The 20,370-nt window shown below is 35.1% G+C and overlaps 1 protein-coding gene across 6 annotated transcripts in view; it reads right to left on the reverse strand.

Annotated features, from left to right (window-relative positions):
• Positions 1–20,370, reverse strand: part of LOC145664173 (uncharacterized) — a 55,380-nt gene that overhangs the window by 16,233 nt on the left and 18,777 nt on the right. For 5 of the 6 annotated variants that reach the window (XM_081730589.1, XM_081730590.1, XM_081730588.1 and 2 more), the window contains exons 3-5: positions 16,680–16,787; positions 5,897–5,965; positions 4,961–5,091 (exon numbers count right to left, since the gene is read on the reverse strand). In XM_081730589.1, coding sequence (XP_081586715.1) covers positions 4,961–5,091; positions 5,897–5,965; positions 16,680–16,787 — 308 coding nt within the window. The remainder of the gene's footprint in view (positions 1–4,960; positions 5,092–5,896; positions 5,966–16,679; positions 16,788–20,370) is intronic. The other variant, XM_081730593.1, reaches the window with a different exon arrangement.

Below are 20,370 nucleotides of genomic sequence, written 5' to 3' on the forward strand. Positions count from 1 at the left end.
TGCTTTCTTTTAAGCGGAGCTGAACATCAACAGCAAAGATCTCAAGAACCATTAACTCTCGGATAAGTTTCTCACGTTGAAAGGCTGGACAGTCCCGAGACAAAGGAGAATGTGAGCCCTTGCACTTGACACGAAATGCTTTGATCGCTGTACACGGTTCCGCCCCATGACTATCTTGACCTCAATTCGCACAAAGAGCAGCATTCGCATTACACAACGTGCTGGTGTGCTCGAAGTGTTAACATTTGAAACAGCGGAAGGGACTGGGAATATAGGGAAGGACCTTAAGTTGATAATAACCAGCCTTCACGTAGTCCGGAGTATAGGCAAATTGAAAAGAATCCGTGACTGAGTAGCAACGAGTTCACTTGATATCTTACTTTTAATGCGAACTACCTGTACATGTTGGTTAGCCAGCTCCGAGTTAATCTCCTCCTTGGTAGCATTAGGAGGTCCCAACACGGTATCACACCGCGCACTATCAGCATCTTTATCTTTGATTACAAGATATCGGATTACAGGTAGCGATACTTGTCTTTCCTACATTATCTACAACTTGAGAGTTTGTCTCGTTCTCGTTTAGTTTGGGCATTTTATGAGAGGGTGAGTCCGAAGCCGATTTCAAAGTTTTAGCAACCATAAAAAGTTGGTATTAAATATACATTTATAGCCAGAAAAAGTGTGTGAACGCCGCAACTTCACACCGGAGTGCTTGCGAGGAGAACTTAACGCTATTCCTATGGCTATCTCATACGCACACCTTCATCGTAGGATCAGTGTAGGACCGACAAGGTCAAGTGGAATAGGGATGCAAGAAAATCATTTCTGTCGACAGAAACGCGTAGCTACGGGAAAAAAAAATGAAACTAAAAGAAAGAAAACCTGTCGAACGAAAAAGATATATCCTAACCAGCCCACAAGAAAACAAAAGGTACAGATTCTTTGTATCATTTTGATTTTTTTTTTTTTTTTGTACTTTTCTCTTTTGATTTTCTTTTTTTGAAGAAAAAAAAACTGAATTGATACACCTTGTTTTCCCTGGTCTCTTCCTGTTAATACTAATGCCAAGTTAGAGGTAATACACACTTGACAATAAATCCTATTCTTGTCAGTTTGATGAAATTCAATAATAATATTGCTCAACCAAATTTGAGGATTTAATTGCAGTCCTTCTCATTGAGCTTACGACATTAGTATATACTAAGTGAGTGAGGTGCTCGTATTTCGTGTATTACGAAGCTCCAATATACTCTTTAGGAAATTTAATTCCTTTATGTACAGGTTCAGAAGAAACCAAAATATCTAAGTTCTCTCACTTTTCCTGCACTTCGTGCAAATATATTATTTCCGTCAAAAATCCTTCTTTATGCTGAACGATTCAGAAAATTTCCCTTACTTCCTTGCGTTCACCACGCTGATTTTGTATCATGCCCTTTGAGTGGAATTTAGTGAAAACAAATATCTTATTCTGTATATAAAAAAGAATCCAAGCATCAAATTTTATGTTCACGTCCTAAGCTGACGTCTTTTCAGATGTTTTTTCTAATCTCGGGTATAGAAATAAGTCAAAAGGTTTCAAGTCGGGTGAATAGGAAGGCTGAGGACCCACAGGATTTTTTTTACTGGCCAAAAAACTTTACTGAAATTAGTGTGCGACAAGGTGCATTGTCGTGATACAACCCGCAGTTCATTTTGATGTTTGGTCGCACATGCATGACCATCTCCCACAGTCTTTTCAAAATCTCTCGGTAAAGGTGTGATTAACTTATTAGACCGAAAGCACGAACTCTTTGTGAACGACTCCCTGGCTATCAAAGAAGCAAATCAGCATGTCTTTGATTTCTGACTTGATCATTCTTGCTTTTTCTGGGCTTGGAGAGCTTGAAGTGTGTCATTCCATGCTCTGGCGCTTGGTTTCTCGCTCGTACTGGAACACCCAAGTCTCGTCACTCGTACTGACACATTCCAGAAAATGAGGATCATTTGCAATTAAATTAAAAAAAAAAAAAAAATCAACGCATCTGTCCCTCTGCATGTCCTTTTGCTTTTGCGTGAAAATTCTCGGAACCAGTTTGAAGCAGATTTTTCACATCTCCAATTCATTGGTTACAGCTCTGCCCCAATCATACTGAATGTCACCTGATACTAGAAACGCACCAACTTCCGGACCCTTTCAACACTTGGATCAGTTCTTGCAACCGAAGGCCTTCCGCTATAAGGTTCATCTCAATTGACTCTTTTCCTTCTGCAAATGCTTAAATCAATGGAACACCTGGGCCCTTCACAAACAACTGTCTCCGTAAGCTTGGCGAAGTATTGCAAAAGTTTTTGTCGCACTATGTCCAAGTCTGAAGCAAAACCTGATCGCGTATTTTTGCTCGATATTTGTGTCAATCGTTGCCAGAACGCATAAGCAAAACCTGCTTCACTGAAACAATCACTACATGGACAATCAATATGAGCTAACGAGTTCCTACTTACACTGATAGTGTATCACATGTTCATTCACCTCCCCTCCAAGTCCAACGTCACCAGCATTGCCGGTTCGTGCGTAGTGTTGCCAGTCTCATTACTTTATTTACACACCTTGAATTACACAGTGGATCGCTGTTTAAACTAACTATTCTACCAGAGAAAATATTAACGCTTTTATGAGGGACATTCTTCTTTAATTATGATAACACCTTCAGAAAAGTACTAACGGAATACTTATCGTAAGTCAGTTTGTCACTTACAATGTCAAAATTTTGAACAAGTTCTAGAGATGTCCACGCTACATAGTAAATATAGTAAGCTGTTGGATTCTCCAGTTTGAGGCCTGAATTTCGTCCTGATGTCAAACTTCGTAGTTACAAAATCTATTTGTAGAAGAACCTGTTCTCCATTAACCATACTATTTTCCTCAAATTAGTATCTATTCTGCGTCTTTATTAGGAAAGTTATTTTGCTTACTAGACCCGCGTAAGTTTCACTTATGCTTCCTTCTTTCATGGTTTTAATAATGTTCCTTTCTGTTACTTCCCACACAAACCAAGTTACCAGGTGAGCATCCAGAAATTCTTGTTGGGGACGTCCAATACTACAAGATACTACGTGTACTTAGTATTGAACTAATGTTATTCTGCGCCCGAAAAAACGTAAATAATTAAGTAATACCACCTATATTCTTAGAAAAAATATAGTAGATTGTTTTTATCAGAAAAGAAAGAGTACAGATAAAGTGAGATTAAATCTTTATACTACATTGATCATTTTTCTGCTAAACAAGTATAGTTTTAACAAGAAAGTGTACAAATATACGTCGAGTTATGGAGTTTAAGGGTGTCCAAACCCGGTAGACCCGCACGTGAGTGTGCTCCTGCTAGTTATTTCCGATAATGTTATCAGCAAAAATTCTGTATTTTCACTCAAAAGAATAAACTCCACACATTTGTTAATCATACAAGATTCATTCTTGTCACACAGAAAATATTTTCTATTAATTCCAACGATTTAGAGGAAAAGTTCTTAGAATGACGAGAAAGTACACCTAGAAGTAAGTTAACATGTTCATAATAACCACATAGGCAACTGTAATGAGGCATCCCGCTCAGAAAAGAACAAATTTGGGGAAAAGTGAACAAAATTTCGATTATCCTATGTAGATATCAGGGTGGTTCTTTTTGAAAATTTAGAAAGCTGTTATAGTCTATCGTCCGGCCGTCACGGAGTCGATGTATTTCCAGTAACAACGATACAACACATATATGAAAAGTTCTTTCACGACAAAGTTGCAGTACCCTCGTCTTCAGATACTGTTTTTGATGGGAATACCAGTTCGAATTGCGATATACAGTATTTACCATTTTTCTCTCACTTTCATCTGTGGCGCTCTAATACGTTGCTCCTGTGGCAGAACGGAACAGATTTTCAGTTCATGATTGTGGCTGTTTCAAAGACAAAATAAAAATGGAATCTGGTGAATTGTATCCTTTGATGGTGGCAAATACAATGGGTTGCATTGTGTTCCAAATATAAATGCTTTGTAAGCAAACTAAAATTTTTAATTATTTCTGACGGAACGTATATCTTTAAACAATACAAATTACTTTACGGGCCTGAACACTGCGCCTTTATTGAAATAAATTTGTAAAAATGTAGCGTAGTTTTGCGGAAAGTTCACTCATCTTCACGACAGAATACCTTAAAACTAATTCCAACGAATTCCAACACTTTTTTCATATCTACTAGCTTCAAATGTTATCTGTCAAATGTTAACCCGCTGCGACTCATATACCTTGACATTTGGGACATTAAAACCATCTCATCCACAAAAGATCAATACTTTTAAACTGATATTTTATCAATTATATTAAAATTGCTGATTGGTTTGCGTGGTTATGAGTCTTCCAACTCCTACCCATATTGCCTTTGCTCATATTCAATGTAGGAAGTTTGTTCCTGATAAGACCGGGGGTTTAGGGAAGTTTAATCTTACTAATATCCAATATGCATCTTATCAGTTCATTAAGCGATTAAAGATAGCCTATAACCATCCTGAGATTTCAATTAAGGCATAGATGAAGATTTCACTGAAATCGGTTAGGTGGTTTTTAAGTCATTGGTAGTCATATATACGACAACCATAGGTTTTTACGTACACATGTTCAATTGCTGTAGAAATACGAGATTAATTACATATCTATGCATAATTCAAAACTGAAACTCTATATTCTAAAAAATTTCAACTGTTACTTCGTCTATTACAAAGCAGGCCACCAAGTTAACGAAAGGAAGAGAATGTACGTTAAATGTTAGACTTCGCGAAGACAATAGAATCAGAGTAAAATCTTAATCTCGATTAGCAGTCTCAAGTGTACGTTCTCAACAGCAGAAAACGAGGAGCATATACGATAGCTTCTTAGCACTGTTAAAAAGTTTTAAGTTGGACAATATATTTCGTGCCGTCCAAGATACTTACGCTACATGCACACTTCGTCCTGCTACCACGACAGGTTTGAAAGTTTCCGCACCACGACGAGTCGGCTTAAATGTGTTACCACTATCTTTAAAATGCTTGCTAACGGCAGAAATTATTATACTCTTTACTTCCTGAAACAAATGAGGAAACAAAAGAAATCAATGCTCCTTACTTCCTGAAACAAGTGAGGAAACAAAATACGTCAACAGAGTTCTATCGCTACTACTTAGCTAAATTAAGCCCCAAAACACTTTAAAAAGTCACAGTGACAGTACTACTTCGTAATAAGTTGGTTGAAGAGTATTTATTATACAATGTAAACATGTATATAACAGTTCTACGGCAAGTCTAATAAGCATGTAATCACCGAAGTTCAACATACAGAAAAGATTTAACGTAGATTTAAGATTATACCAGCATTTTTCACAAAGTGCCTTTTATAGGTGAACAAAATTTCTACGAACTAGCACAAAATTACGTATGAGTCTTCTGCGTAAGTTTTTCGTAGCAATAAGGTTTCTAAAAGAGGATTCTAGTGCAAGGAATTTATATTATCATATTATGAAGTTTTTACATCATTGTTTACCATATACATGAAATAGTCGAAGATAAAATTATACGAGAAAATGTCAGAAAACATCGAAGGAGTACAACTGACTATATTAAATATTAGATGCAGTAATTAAACGAATACGTTTACAAATTATTATACACATGTATCAGTTGATACTCTGAGCTAGTAATTCAAAAATGGTTCCGCAGTCGAATGTTGTGGATCAGCATATAGGCTCTTGCTAATTATTATTAGCAGATCTAAAAATACATTAAACTAAATCTTCAGTTTAAGGATCCTTTATGCTAAAGAACCAAGAACTCAAATGAATAATGAGAATAATTCTGGTAAAATGATAGAGCAGGAAAAAACGAGAGAAGCACTTGACAGCGTTCTCTACGAAGTCTACACCATGTGACTTGGCTTGCGGTCTTGACGACGGTCGGTTGTTTCTGAAAACATAAGAAAAAACTATCATATAGGCCATTTTTCCCGGCCTTTTACAACAAATTTAAAAATATAGAAAGATGTTTACCTATTTTAATAGTAGTTATTTGGATTTTTAAAGAAGCAATTATATGTGGTTGCTATTGGTTGGTCGAGTTACGATTTAGTGCCCCGTTCAGCAGCGACATTCTATGACACGTGGACTTACAGTTTAATGTGGAATCTGAACCACATGAGCTCCTACTGGGTGTTTAATGTTATTTTGTAATCACCATACTATATAGATAAAGGTGAGTAAGTTTTAGCAACCCTTCATAAGAAATTATACATATATTTCTTCAATTCTTTCTAAATTTACACTTATATACTTCTAGTACAATCATAACAGCTCTCATTCACTGTCAGCTCTCAATGTCATTAGGTAAAAAATTAGTTCTCAGTCATTTTATAAAACCACCTTTATTTTTTCATTATACATCTCACTTGTCCCAAAGATTCACTTAGAGGAATATTTTACTATCAGAATATCTATATCGCACATTCTGTTTCTTTATCTAGAGAATTTTCTTTTGATGGGATACGATTGTTAATCATGCATTCGGTCCTCAATCTGAATTAAAGGTTGCACCAGCACTGGTTAGCATCTCTGTTGGACTTAGCTAAAAGAAATAAATGAAATGGTGGAATGAAGAAAGTGGGAGGAAACGGAAGAACCCCGAGAAAACCCCCACACACGGTGTTTGTCCACCATAAAGTTCACTTGGCGTGAGCGGGAATCGAATTAAGGACATCAACGTACCTGAAGTGAATGCTTTACCACTAAGTCACCGCGGCCCACTTAGCTAAAAGAATTGATAATTAGATTCACCATCCTTTCCCCTCATCCGTCAATCGAAGACGCTTCACTGCACCACGCTAAACAACTTATCGTTAAAAATAAAATAGCTGATACATAGATTCTTCTTTTCAATCTACATATCATAAGATAAGATAAGATATGCTTTATTGTCATTAAACCTTTACTGCAACAGACATTGTCAAACACACACATTGTATATATAAGTTTTATCACACTATCAGGCAAGTTTTATTTATGTATCATTGTTCTTGCTTGCAACTCTTGATAACAGATTTCTTTAAATTCAGAGATACTATATACAGAATTGCTTATAAGGAAGAATTTACAGAAGTTTTTGAAGCTGTCGTGAGGCATTGTGCGTACATTTTGTAGTAATACATTAAATAATTTCATACCTGTATACTTATAACTCTTTTGACTAGTGGTTAACGTAACTTTTAACATATTAAGGTCGTCTTTATGCCTAGTACTGTAGGAATGAACATCACTTCGGTGATTAAAATTATCTAAATTTTCTTTAATATACATGAAACATCGATAAATAAATAAAGAAGGCACTGTCATAATTTGAATTTCCTTAAACACTTCCTTGCATGATGCTGTTTTAAGCAATCTTTTTCTCTTTTCCATTTGAAAACGTTCTGTGCACCAGAAGAATTACCCCAGAATATTGTTTGTGTTTGACAATGTCTATTGCAGTAAATGTTTAATGACAATAAAGCATATCTTATCTTATCTTATGATATGTAGATTGAAAAGAAGAATCTATGTATCAGCTATTTTATTTTTCCATACTCCAAATGTGAATGAAAAAAAAAAGGATTGTACGATGTTATAAGAGATTTCTCACTAATTACAGTTTTTAATTTACGCAATAAAAACAATACTCTGGATAACTTTCTACATAAATTTTCTGTATGTTCATTCCAATTTAACTTTGAATCGACGTACATTATTAACAGTTTTACAGATTTGCATGTATCTGAATGACTTGTAGAATTCTACAATAACTTTGGAAGCAGTGTTACGATATTTTGTGATATTCAAAGTGCATCAAAATGTGTGCAGGGAGATAGCTACACAACGCAGAACTTTACAGCAGGTATATCAAAGATAGCAACCAGGGCCTAGAGTTGAACGGCATTCACCAGGTTATGGCATGTGCTGATGATGTAAATTTAATAGGGGATGATAGGAGAACAGTAGAAATAAATGCAGAAATCTTATTAAACGCTTGCAGGGACATGGGTTTAGAAGTAAATGCAGAGAAAATTAAATACATGGAAGTGCGTCGGGACCGTAATACGGCAAATTGTGGAGGCGTTAAAATATTAAATAATGCTTTTGATAAAGTGGATACTTTTATATATCTAGGATCAATATTAACAGACGAAAATCATATTCACGAAGAAATTAAATGTCGACTAAAAGCAGGGAATTCGTGTTACTATTCGGTTCAAAATCTCTTGTTGTCGCGAATTCTGTCGAGGAATTTGAAGCTTAAAATATATAAAACGATAATCATGCCTGTTGTTCTGTATGGTTGTGAAACATGGTCGCTTACTCTGAGGGAAGAACATAGACTGAAAGTATTTGAGAACAGGATCCTGAGAAGAATATTCGGACCCAAGAGAAACGAGAATGGGGAATGGCGGAAGCTTCATAACGAGGAACTACATAGTTTATACGGTTTACCCAACATTGTTAGGGTCGTCAAGTCTAGGAGGCTTAGGTGGGCAGGTCATGTAGCTAGAAGGGAAGAAAGTAGAAACGCTTTCAAAGTCTTGACTGGTAGACCCATAGGATAACGACCATTAGGAAGACCAAGGCGCAGATGGGAGGACAATATTAAGATGGATCTCGCAGAGATAGGAATACAAAGTAGAAACTGGATGCAATTAGCTAAGGATAGAAGTCAGTGGAGAGCTTTTGTGAACGCGGCACTGAACCTCCGGGTTCCATGGGCCATAGAGTTAGTTTAGTTAGTTAGTTATATACAACTGGGTAAGAAAAAAAAAACTGTAAGCAAGCCTAGAACTATGGAATTAAAAAAAAAAATGCTAATGTTGGTACGAAATTAGCGGGGATTGTGGTAGAGTCTGTAATATAATTCACTTGGAGGCGAGATAGTATTTTGTGGGAAAGATCTATTCCAAGGAAGAAAACTATTCTTTAAAGTTCTGTGCATTCACCAACTACACAAGATGCAAGTCTCGGCATGGTTCGGACCCCACGTAAGATCTGTCTTTCCGAAGTATATCAGTCAGCAATCCTGACACAACTGACTTAGCACAAAATAAAACTTAATACTATAGTGCATTTGATACTTGTCCTTCCTGACAGTTGCTTTCCTCTGTTTTTTCCTTTCTGCACGTGGTCATAACAATCAGGCAAGAAAAACTGTTTCTAAGGAAATAGTGCGTTCAGCCAATTATAGTGGTTCATTTTCTCGCTTTGCAATGGTAAAGATTCTACCCTTTCCGCACGTTGCCAATCTGAATATAAATAAATACACTTTGCTTTAGTAGAACGTTAACTTGACTAGTGGACCTGCTGCTTATTAAGTGTATTCTTTTTAGTTCTCTTCTGTGTCATTTAATTTTATATAACTGATATTTACTTGTAGTGAATAATTTCGTGTTTCAATGCCTTACGCAAAAGCTGGCAACACAGCATTGAGCATCACGCGCGCGCAGCAAGCTGTCAGAAAGGACAATTAGTATCAATTACAGTATAATTTTGTTTGTTTCTGCAGCAATGAATCTTAAAGTTTCTTAAGTCGTACAAATAACGGTAGTCTCCAATGAAGTTTAAAGTCTTTGCAATAGACGCAACTTACCGCTCCAAGTTTAAAAGAAAAACAAATAAATAAACTAAAAGGCATGTCAAGTACTATTAAAATGAACACAATGTGTCAAGTGGATTTTCTTTGCAAGACCGGTATTGTTCAATCTGAATAAGCTTGACATTACCAACAAAAGCAACGAGAAATGCTGATGGAAGAAGTCTTGTTTCAGATTATAATGTTTCAGCAACTACATTAAAACTACATAAGCATGGTTTTAAAATGTTTTATGTTTCATGACAGACCAGAATCCTTTTGATTGTAAAATGAGTTTCTTTGGTTCTGTCCTTCCCCCTTTTTCCCTGCTTATAATCAATCTGAAATAAGACTGAACAAAAAGGATCCTCAGAACAAAAACACACACGCTCACCTAGAATCAATCCATGTGATCCAAAGAACACAGAAATGAGCAACTTTATTAAGGTACTGATATTAAACACGGTCTGATATACTCTGAATTATGGATACGTTAAAGTATCAGGTAATACTTTAAACAAAGTGGATATTATCAAATATCTAGGATCAACATTAACAGACCAAAACCATACTCACGAAGATAAATGTAGATTGAAAGCGGGGAATTCGTGTCATTATTCAGTTTAAATTCTTGTCTTCGCGAATTCTGTCGAAGAACTTGAAGCTTTATATATATAAAATTATGCCTGTTACGGTATAAGGTTGTGGAACAGGAGTTGCTTACAATGAGAAAAGAATGTACTGAAAGTATTTAAAAATAAAACTCTGAGGCGAATATTTATATCCGAGAGAGGCGGGAATAGCGGAAACTTCATAACGAGGAACTGCATAATTAATATCGTTTACCTAACATCATTAGGATCACTAATGATAGAAGGATTAGGTGGGCAGGTCATGTAGCAAGAAAGGAAGAAGATAGGAGTGTTTTCAAAATTTTAACTGGAAACCAAATCGAGAAAGGATCATTACGAAGACTTAAGCAGAGATGGGATGGACCTCGCAAAAGTAGGAAGACAAAGCAGAAACTGGATCCAGTTGGCTGAAGTTAATGGAGAGCATTTGTGAATGCGACATTGAACCTCCGGGTTATATCGGCGAGAGTTAGTTAATTAACCCAAGAAAATGTATACTTTTTTTTTTTAACTTTGAGAAATTTATGCGGAATTAAAACATTATTTTTATAGTTGACTTATGTTTTATGCAAGTTTTACGATCTTCAGTTGTTTCTCTAACGAGAAATAAATTTAGCTCTCATTTGTGTCGTTTAAATATAAAACACATATATAATTAGTTCTCTATAATATATATAGTTGATAATATATTACATATATACTTTCAAGTGAAAATTTCGCTCCTTCCCGGTCTCATCCGGGGAAAAAAGAATTTTAAAAGAATCCTAACGGTTTCCTTGAATAGAGCTACACGAGTAACAGGAAAAATATAGAGACTATTCAATAACTTGTGAATAAATTTTTGTTTTTGCGAAAATTAAACAAAAAATAATTATCTTGGTTTTAATTCTTTAATGAGTTCCCTTAAATTCTTTACAAATTTTGTACAATTTTTATACAATATTAATATTCTTGTTCTTATCAAATTATATTCTTCGACCTACTATCTTTTAGGCCGTCAGTTCATTTAGCCGAGCGGCCAATATCCATTCCGGAAGAGGACTCATTCAATCCCCGACCGAAGCAAACCTAGTATTATATTTGTCGCCAGCTTACTCGACTAGACGACTGTTTAAAAATGGGACCTAGAAGAAGACTCACTCGATCTTCTATAGGTTAAAAAAAACGAAATTACTCTTCCAGCTTTAATTCAGCTGTCCCTACTTAAAATTTCTTAAATAATAGAAAAAATCCGCAGCTATTAATCACTCAGATAGCTGGGTTAAAAAAAAAATTCAATCAGAAATGTCCCCTCATTTAAGAGACAATCAAAAATGTTTATCTAAATGTCCCCTCATTCAAGAGACAATTAAAAAATTAAAACTCTAAATGCCTCCTCATTCCAAAGGCAATAACAGCTCAGTGAATGCCCCCTCATTCAAGAGACAACCACAATATTCTTTAAAAAAATTCCGCAGCCGACATCATTCAGGCGACTGGGTACTAAAAAGCAAAAAAGAACAGCGCCTCCTCATTCCGAAAGCGGTTCCAAAAAAAAAAAAAAAAAAAAAAAAAATCTGGTTCGCCGTATAACGACCGCCATCACCTATTAAAAAAAATAGCTAAAGTTTATCTCTATCAAACCCTCTTCCAGGCTCACTTATCCCGAAAGAAGAGTTATCATTATTAACTTAAAATGAACAGTCTCTATCATTCAAGAGAGCTGCCCAAATAAAATTTAGCAAAATGTTTTAAAAATACTACATCAAAAATAAAAGGTAGACTCCCTTATAATAGGAATCTAACTAAAAATCCTTAATTCATCCTATCTAAAAATATCCTAATTTCCTAAGATTTAAAAAGAAATGATAGGGTATATCTCAGAGCCGACTACTCATTGTGTAAGTCCGGTTGAGTGGTAGAAAACTCCATCCCTGCGTCCCTTCATTATTGGAGGCGCAGAGGGGTAAGGATCTCTGGGAGATGTGAAGAAGTTAGTGGTTGAGAAGAGAGTGCCTCCCCCACACAACATGGACCGTATTTATACAATCAGCCTCCCAGCTCACCAAGCATCCAAATGTTTAAAAAAAAAATCTTTTCCCACGGCTACTTCTTCTAAGGAGAACAGTAACTAAAGAGCAAAATACTGTATGTGAAAAATCTTAAAAAACAAATTTAAAAATCCATGACAATTAATAAAATCAATATACTATAATTATTTATGTAAATTATACAAATCAATATACTATAATTATTTATGTAAATTATACAAAAATTAATGTGTAGATTTTTAAATCAACACATAATAACCTTTCCTAAAAGAAAAAAGAAAAAAAACTAAAAAAAAAGAAAAAAAAGACTGTTTTACCCTCTGAATTTCCAAAAAAAGTCCTTTATGCAAAAGTTTTCATTTGTTCCTGTGCGATTAAAAAGTGTCACAGTATATATATATTCTTATAACACTATATACACTCTGTCACTCACAAAACACTTCACTTTGAAAAGTTCTCTCACTCTCCACTGAGTTTGGATTCTATTAGTTCTACCCAGTCAATATCCCTTCCTGGAGTTGGGGGTGTCCCGATGCTCTCCGTGTAGATGGATAAATAGTCATCATCTTCTATAGGAAGCTCTTGCTCCATCTTTTGCCTTTTTTCTTCAGGTTTCTCCTTTTTTTTCTTCTTCCCTTTCCTGTTTTCTCTTTTCTTCTTGTCCCCTTAATTTTTCAATTTGTTGTACTAGACTAAGGGGAAGGTCCCAGTCTTTTGTTTCGGCACTCGTCGATTCTCCACCTCTGGGCTGGTTTTCTTCTCTCCTCCTTCTTTTGTTTCTATTCTTTGCTCTGTCCACTGGAACAAGAGCTCGACATCCAGACTCGGAAAGGCTTTCGGTCTGGCCGATACATATACGTTTCGGTGATTCACCGGTAGTTTAAAAGACATGTTGACAAACTAAGCGTACCAACAACAACAAAAAGAAAAAACTATGGTCTTCTCAACTCCAGAATTAGTACTGAATGAGGAATTTTAGAATTCTCGTTCTTATAACCACATGGATCTGCCCAGTTCCCATAGAAAGATATTCAATAAATCCATCTTAATACGTTTGTGAACTGTTTCCACTAAAAATATACGAGATAAGCCTGTGAGTAGTCTCCAATTTCATTTTCACAGTTCACTTGTCGAAGGGTAAGAAACCACCTCTTCGTTTCTTATTTCCATGACCTCTGGTTCTGTCTTCAGAGAAGGTTTCCCTCTAAATTTATTAGGGTTAAAAGTTATTTTTCTCTGGTCAGAAGTCTCACATTTGTTCCCACAATTCTTCGGCTATTTCTCTGTTTCCATAATTCAGATTAACTCTCTTCTACTCAGAAAATAGGGGTCACAGAGGATTTTGGGAAGGAAAGGAAAAAAAAGTAAGAAAGTCTGTTTCAAAAAAAATATCTTAAAGTACTCTAACTTGTACATTTATACTCTTACTTGTATCGAAAATTGTACGACATTCTACGAAAACGTTTAGGAGTAGCAATTTCTTTTTCTGTTTCCTTATTTACAAAGTCTGGTTTGTCATAATACTTTTTAAGCTGATCACAGTTAACCTTTAACACTGTTTTTCGAACTAAGTCTTCAATTTCATAACTATTAGAAGCGATCTTGTTCTTAATAACATAAGGCCCCGTCCACTTTGCTAATAAACCTGCTGTCTCCCTCTTTGCGGCGCACGACACTCTTACAGCTTTTAACCAAACTTTATCTCCGACATTATACGGATTCTCTTTCCTTCTAACATTATATTTTCTTTCTTGTTCTTTGTGAGTCCTTTCTTGTACTTTTAACGCTAATTCTCTGGCTTCAGCTATTCGTTTAGCCGTGTCTCTCACATAATTCAATACATTATTTTCGTTCTCCTTTACTCGCATCTCATTAGATACTAATTCAAAAGGATCCCTCATTTCTCTACCAAAATGTAAAAAACTCGGCGAGAATGAGGTGCTAGAACAAATCTGATTGTTTATAGCGAATTCAATTTCTTTAATATTATTAGGCCACTGCGGATGTGATTTACAGTACATAGCTAAAAGCTGTTTAACTTTCTTGCAATATACTTCGCTTTTATTACCACAAGGTCTATATCTAACAGTGTGCACCTCTTTAGCTTTCAATAGCTTCAGGGTATCAGACCAAAGCTTATTTTTAAATATAGAATGATTATCAGAAACCAGAACTTCATAAAATTCGCTTTGACAAAATACTGTCATTATGCAGTCGCACACAGCTTTGGCGGAAATCTTTCTCAATGGAAATATTCTAGTAAACCTAGAGAACGCATCCGTTGCTATAAAAGCATACATAAAACCTCCTGTCCCCTTGACTATTTGACCCAGTATATCTACATATAGTGTATGTCCAGGTTTGGTTACTAGGGTACTGATCATAAACCCCGTATTCTTACTTGTAGACGATTTAAATTTCGCACATGTCTCACAAGCTAAACAATAGCGTGTTATGTCTTGACTCATTCCTATCCAACTAAACTTCGTCTGAGTTTTCAAAATGGTCCCTTTTATTCCAGGGTGTCCGGAATAAACAGAACTATGCAAAGCTTTCAATACAAGATCCCTTAATTTACTAGGAACCCATATAACAAATCTAGCATCATTGGTTACCTTATCCGTAACTATTCTCTTTAGTAGGCCATCGACATCAATAATTGATATTTCAGCTAATCGTTTAATCCGGCAATACTGCTTTCCCTCTAAAACTATTTCTTTCCCACTAAAAAGCTTTATTATTTTTCCCAGTTCGTCATCTTCTCTCTGAGCTTTCTTAAATTCTTCAACGTTAACAATTTTATCCACGGTTTTTTCTTCTCCGTGTGAATCTTTTTCAAGGAAAGGTAGTTCTTCAAATCCTCTTTTTATTTCCTCCGAACCAAAGTTATGTAAAATACATCTCGGTATACTACTAATACCTTTCTTCTTTTTTCTTTCTTCTTTCAAACTGCCGCTATTATAAAAAGCAGTCATATTGACTTCTTCTCTAGGTAACTCCTGAAAATCAATCAATTTTCCATCACTCATTTTGAGTTTCAAGAACCCGTTGTCTCCGACGTCCTCTAAGGGATAATATTCATTCATTAAATCATATTCCTCCGGGATTGTGTAATCATCCTGTATGCGACTCAAATAGTCTACATACAGGGCCTTTCCCTTTAAATGTCTCAAAACAACAGGATATTTACTAATTCTATTTATCCATCTGCAAACAACAGCAGGTACTTTGGTAGCTTTCAAAAGAGGTAATAAAGAAATGTGATCAGTATATACAAAGACTGTGGGTGCATTCAGCAAATATTTCTCAAATCTCTCTATACAGATTAATATTCCAAGAAGTTCCTTCATTGTAGTATTGTATTTCCGCTGAGAATCTGTCAGTTTCTTAGATCCATACGCGATTACTCTTAACTTCTTTCCATCTATCTTCTGAGAAATTACAAACCCCGTCGCTATATCCGATGTATCCACGAATAGGTAAAATTCCTTATTTAAATCTGGCAAAAGCAACTTCGGATCGCTTTCAAGGATTTGTTGCAGTTTCTTAATAGCATCTTCACATTCAATTGTCCATTTGAACTAGAAGAAGACTCACTCGATACAAAACAATATACTATAATTATTTATGTAAATTATGCAAAAATTAATGTGTAGATTTTTAAATCAACACACATTACTTAAAGAACTGACAGGATGCACTTGAGTGTACAATACTACTATAAATATGTTACGAAAAAAAGAGAAGAAACTATACATTTTTCCGATAGGGAGTACTATACCATTTTAGTTGTTATAAAATAACTATCAAGATGAAAATGGGAGATTACTTAGTGCAAGAGGTGTAAGAATTTTGTTACCTAGGAAGAAAAATAACCGATAATAGATGTAAGCATGATGTAAATATCAACATAAATCTCAAGAAACGGCTGATGAAAGGATATATATGGAGTGTGATGTTGTATAGACGTGAAGCATGGACTCCAGAAGAAGAGGAAGAACGACAATACAAACCTCCGAAATGCTGTACTATTGAAAGATGTTGAAAATTAGATGGGTGGATACGGTACCAAATGAAAAAGTTTGAAAGTTGTAGAACAAAAGAGGAGTATATTGAAAAACATTTCGGAAAGAAATACGATGGAGGTATCAAGCTATTAGCTACGGAGTGAATGGAAGGAAAAATACTTAGAAGAGGGCCGCCACTCAAATATATGCACCAAATAAAAGATGTAGGAAAGAAACGATACACAGAAATGGAAAGTCTGGCTCAGAATAGTAAAGAGTGGAAAACTGCGTCAAGGCAATCGAAAGATTGCTGATCTGAAAAGGAAAAAAAAACTAATGACTATGACTGGAATGAACGCTAGCATCTTACCTCCCAATGGACTGATTTCATCCATTTGTCTGTCGTAACTGTTTTGCCTTCTGAACTTACTTGACACTTTAGAAACCTAAGTTCAACTCTTACACAATTATTTTCAATCTGTAACAACAGAAACATGATTATTAGATAACATACAGTTTAACAAGGCAAGATGTTATACTTACAGCAAACATTCTTAATTACTTTCTATAGTCGAAGACACAGATCAGACATTACTGTTACTAGTGCAGTATCTCTTGAACTCTTGAATACTTAAACTGAATACAAAATATTTCTCTATCAGTTTCACTCACATCCTATTTTAAAATTAGAGACAATAAAAATCTTAAAATGATAACAGACAGTTGTGACTACGTCACTGCACTCTAAATCACGGACAACATATTACCCAACTAGATGCTATTTAGTATACTAAGCAGTGTACTGCTACAGACTACAAAAATTTGTGTAATAACCTTACATGTAAAATTATTTTCTATACTTGGGTAGTACATATTAATAACCAGGATTAGGATTTATATGTACATACATACGGACTAAAATTTGGCAAAATATTAACTATCATATTTGTAAATAATGTATCAAGAATACTTTTTCAGCGACTTCCTAATTTGTGTGATTCAAATAAAATGAACAATTTATTATCCCAATGCACTAATGCTTTAAAGTGACAAGCCACAGACAGTGAATTTAACACACTTGAATAGGTGAGATTGTAAAATATACAGTACTTTGATGCAAACTTAATATAATTAAGAAAATAATACTTTCAATACAAAGTATTTTACATAGTTCTCAGTGTTCTCATTAACTTCTATTTTGACTAATAATGTAGCAGAACACCTTATAGAATACTTTTATTTTTATTTATTTATCTTTGCGTAGCCAGTTCTAAAATGAACAAATCAGTGTGTACGTATACAAATAGTTGGACGCATTAATAACGTGGACGCTTTAACTACGTGGTATTCAGTTCTTGTTACAAAACTATTTAAGAAAGACTGTTACACTATTTCACGTTCATTTTACGAGCGTTACAAATACAGATTGTAACAAATTACTGGAATTTCCTATTTGCAAAGCAATGCATTACAAAACGTTGTTTTAAATTTTCGAACGTGAAACTTCGTCTATTGTCTCTCAATATTGCTTTCTACTGACTGAAAGATGGCTCTACATTACAAGCAGTACGGAGGAAGGGGTATTTTTAAAATTAACAACACCTTGAGGTATTAAATCTACATCTAGTTGTGTATTTGATTTATCTCTTAAAATTGCACTGATTTTATTCACTTTAAAGTAGCCTAGATTATGTTAAACTTCTCTCACAATATCGAACCTCACGTTCAGTTTCATACCTTATATCTGGAAAGCTGTTAATGCAAATGTAATGCACGAGAAATTAGCTTCAATGTACGCTATTTCATTTTCCACTGTGATGTCCCACCAACAGACAACGCAAATTGAATTGAAACACCACTTTCAGTCAAGAGCACAGAACACATTTTGGATAGAATCGAGGTGATCAGAATAATAATCTACTGCCTCTAATCACGTTTCCATTGTGTTACAGTGGTTTGTCAAGGTACATATCTTTTAACAACTAAATCCTGTTGAGAGCCTTCGGAATAATAACAAGTCCACTTCGAGGTAGTTAGCACGACTAACTTTGTCACATCTATGAAGCCATGGGTTGGACAGGAAAAGTGAATAATTTTCGGATAAATTGCCTTAAACGCTTCTCCAGCCTTGAGCATGTAGGAAGAAACAGAAGCACACTTTTATATTTGATACCCCCAGACCATAAACATCACATCATTAAAATTACTTTGGTAATTCTTTTGTTGCTACATTTCTCAATGACCTCACACGCTAGAACACTTTTACATAGTTTGCAACTCATTATACCGATAACATTTACTATCACCATAATCTCTTTATCTGTACTTTCATCAATTAAGACTCATATTGATTTTTCTTAAATTCCTTCCTTATATTGGCCACAGTTTCTTCGTACAGATTTGGTGCCTAGATTTTCCTTAATGTTGACTGGTCTAGTATATTGCTCCAGAAACTGTTACGAACATGATTGTTTAAATTGTAAAGTGGTATGTCTGCGATAATGATGATTCGGTATAGGCTTTTATTAAATTTGTCTCTCTTGTTTGAACGCATATACGACAGAAAAAAAAAGTGCATTTCCTTTACTGTTTTATTTCTAGCTTGGTGTTTTGATGTCGATATATGTTGCTGTACTAGAAATCACTGGAAACTTGATACTGTTGTTTGGAAAGCATTGGCCTAAAATTACTTCTGTTCCAGTTAATAAGCTCTCATTCGGAAAATCAGTTACATACAATTGCAATATTACAGATGTTGATTTTGATTTTCGACTGATGGCATTGGAACTGTTAACCTCATCTAGTCTAAACTGTACTGAAACTAACTACACACGATATACAACTGACTATCATTGATTTGAAAAAAAAAAAAGAAAAGAAAAGAAAAGAAAGAAAGAAAGAAAAAAAGAAAAGAAAAGAAAAGAAAGAAAGAAAGAAAGAAAGAAAGAAAGAAAAAAGAAAAGAAAAAAACTATGAACTCCAATTTTTGAGCAAGTTATTGTCGAACTGTGAAGGACGACAGTCAACTACCTTTACTGCTAGGTCACAAAAAATAACAGCCGCCAGATAATAAGATACGTTTCGTTTCCTTTCGCTATGAGCTGATGCCCTTCAGAACGTGGAAATTTAAACAAAGAAAACAAAGTGTATAATATTACACGACAAAGAAGAAAGCATCTTTAATATAATTCCGAAGAACGCGTGGCGGGGCCGAGAATTGAAAAGCTTACGGGAGTCTCTATTTTTTTTCCCTTTTAATTTTCAACAATTTCAAATCAATAAGATAATACCAGGTCTGACTAAAAAGTGACGGGAAATATCAAAAGTATTGTAATCAATTTACAAATTAAAGGTGTTTCTCTTCAACATACTCTCCTCCCCTCTCTACACACGTTTGCATACGACGTCTTCATTCTTGGAAGCAGTTGGTAAAATCTTCAGGTATCATCGTTTTGAGTACCGCTGTCGTCCTTTTTTCATTCTTCCACAATCTGAAAATGAGTTTGCTTGAGGGCGGATTTCAACTTCGGAAAAAAAAAAAACGCACGGTGATAAGTCTGGCGAATAAGGTAAGTGTTCCTACACTGAAGCCTTCTTAGCTGTCAAAAAATGCTTAACGATCAAAGCAATATGCGAAGGAGCATTGACGTGATGCATAATCCATTCATTGTTTTTTCACATTAAAGACCTTTTCTTTCTCCCGCGTTCTCGCAGCTTCACCTAAACCTGCTGATAACACTGCTTATTCACTGTCTGACCTGATGTGAGCGCTGTACACTGAGACATCGTGACCCTCAAGTGGATTATGGTTATTGTTTTCTATTGTTTATTCGTTGAAGTGCATAGTAGGGTATAGCGATGTTACATATATTAATGTAAACTTTACTTGAAAGATTGCGAGCTAGCTACATGTGAGGCGAATCTGGTTAAACAACACATCCCCATAGGAAAACCTAAAACCTGACACCTAAAAATTGCTGAACTCCAAGCATATGTTAAGGTCTCTCTCTTCGTATGGAATCTTTATCAGAAAAAAGTAGATAAGCTCACTTTTCAAAACT

This window comes from Thermobia domestica, chromosome 11 (assembly GCF_964235325.1).
Source record: "Thermobia domestica chromosome 11, izTheDome1.hap1.1, whole genome shotgun sequence".
Taxonomy (NCBI): domain Eukaryota; kingdom Metazoa; phylum Arthropoda; class Insecta; order Zygentoma; family Lepismatidae; genus Thermobia; species Thermobia domestica.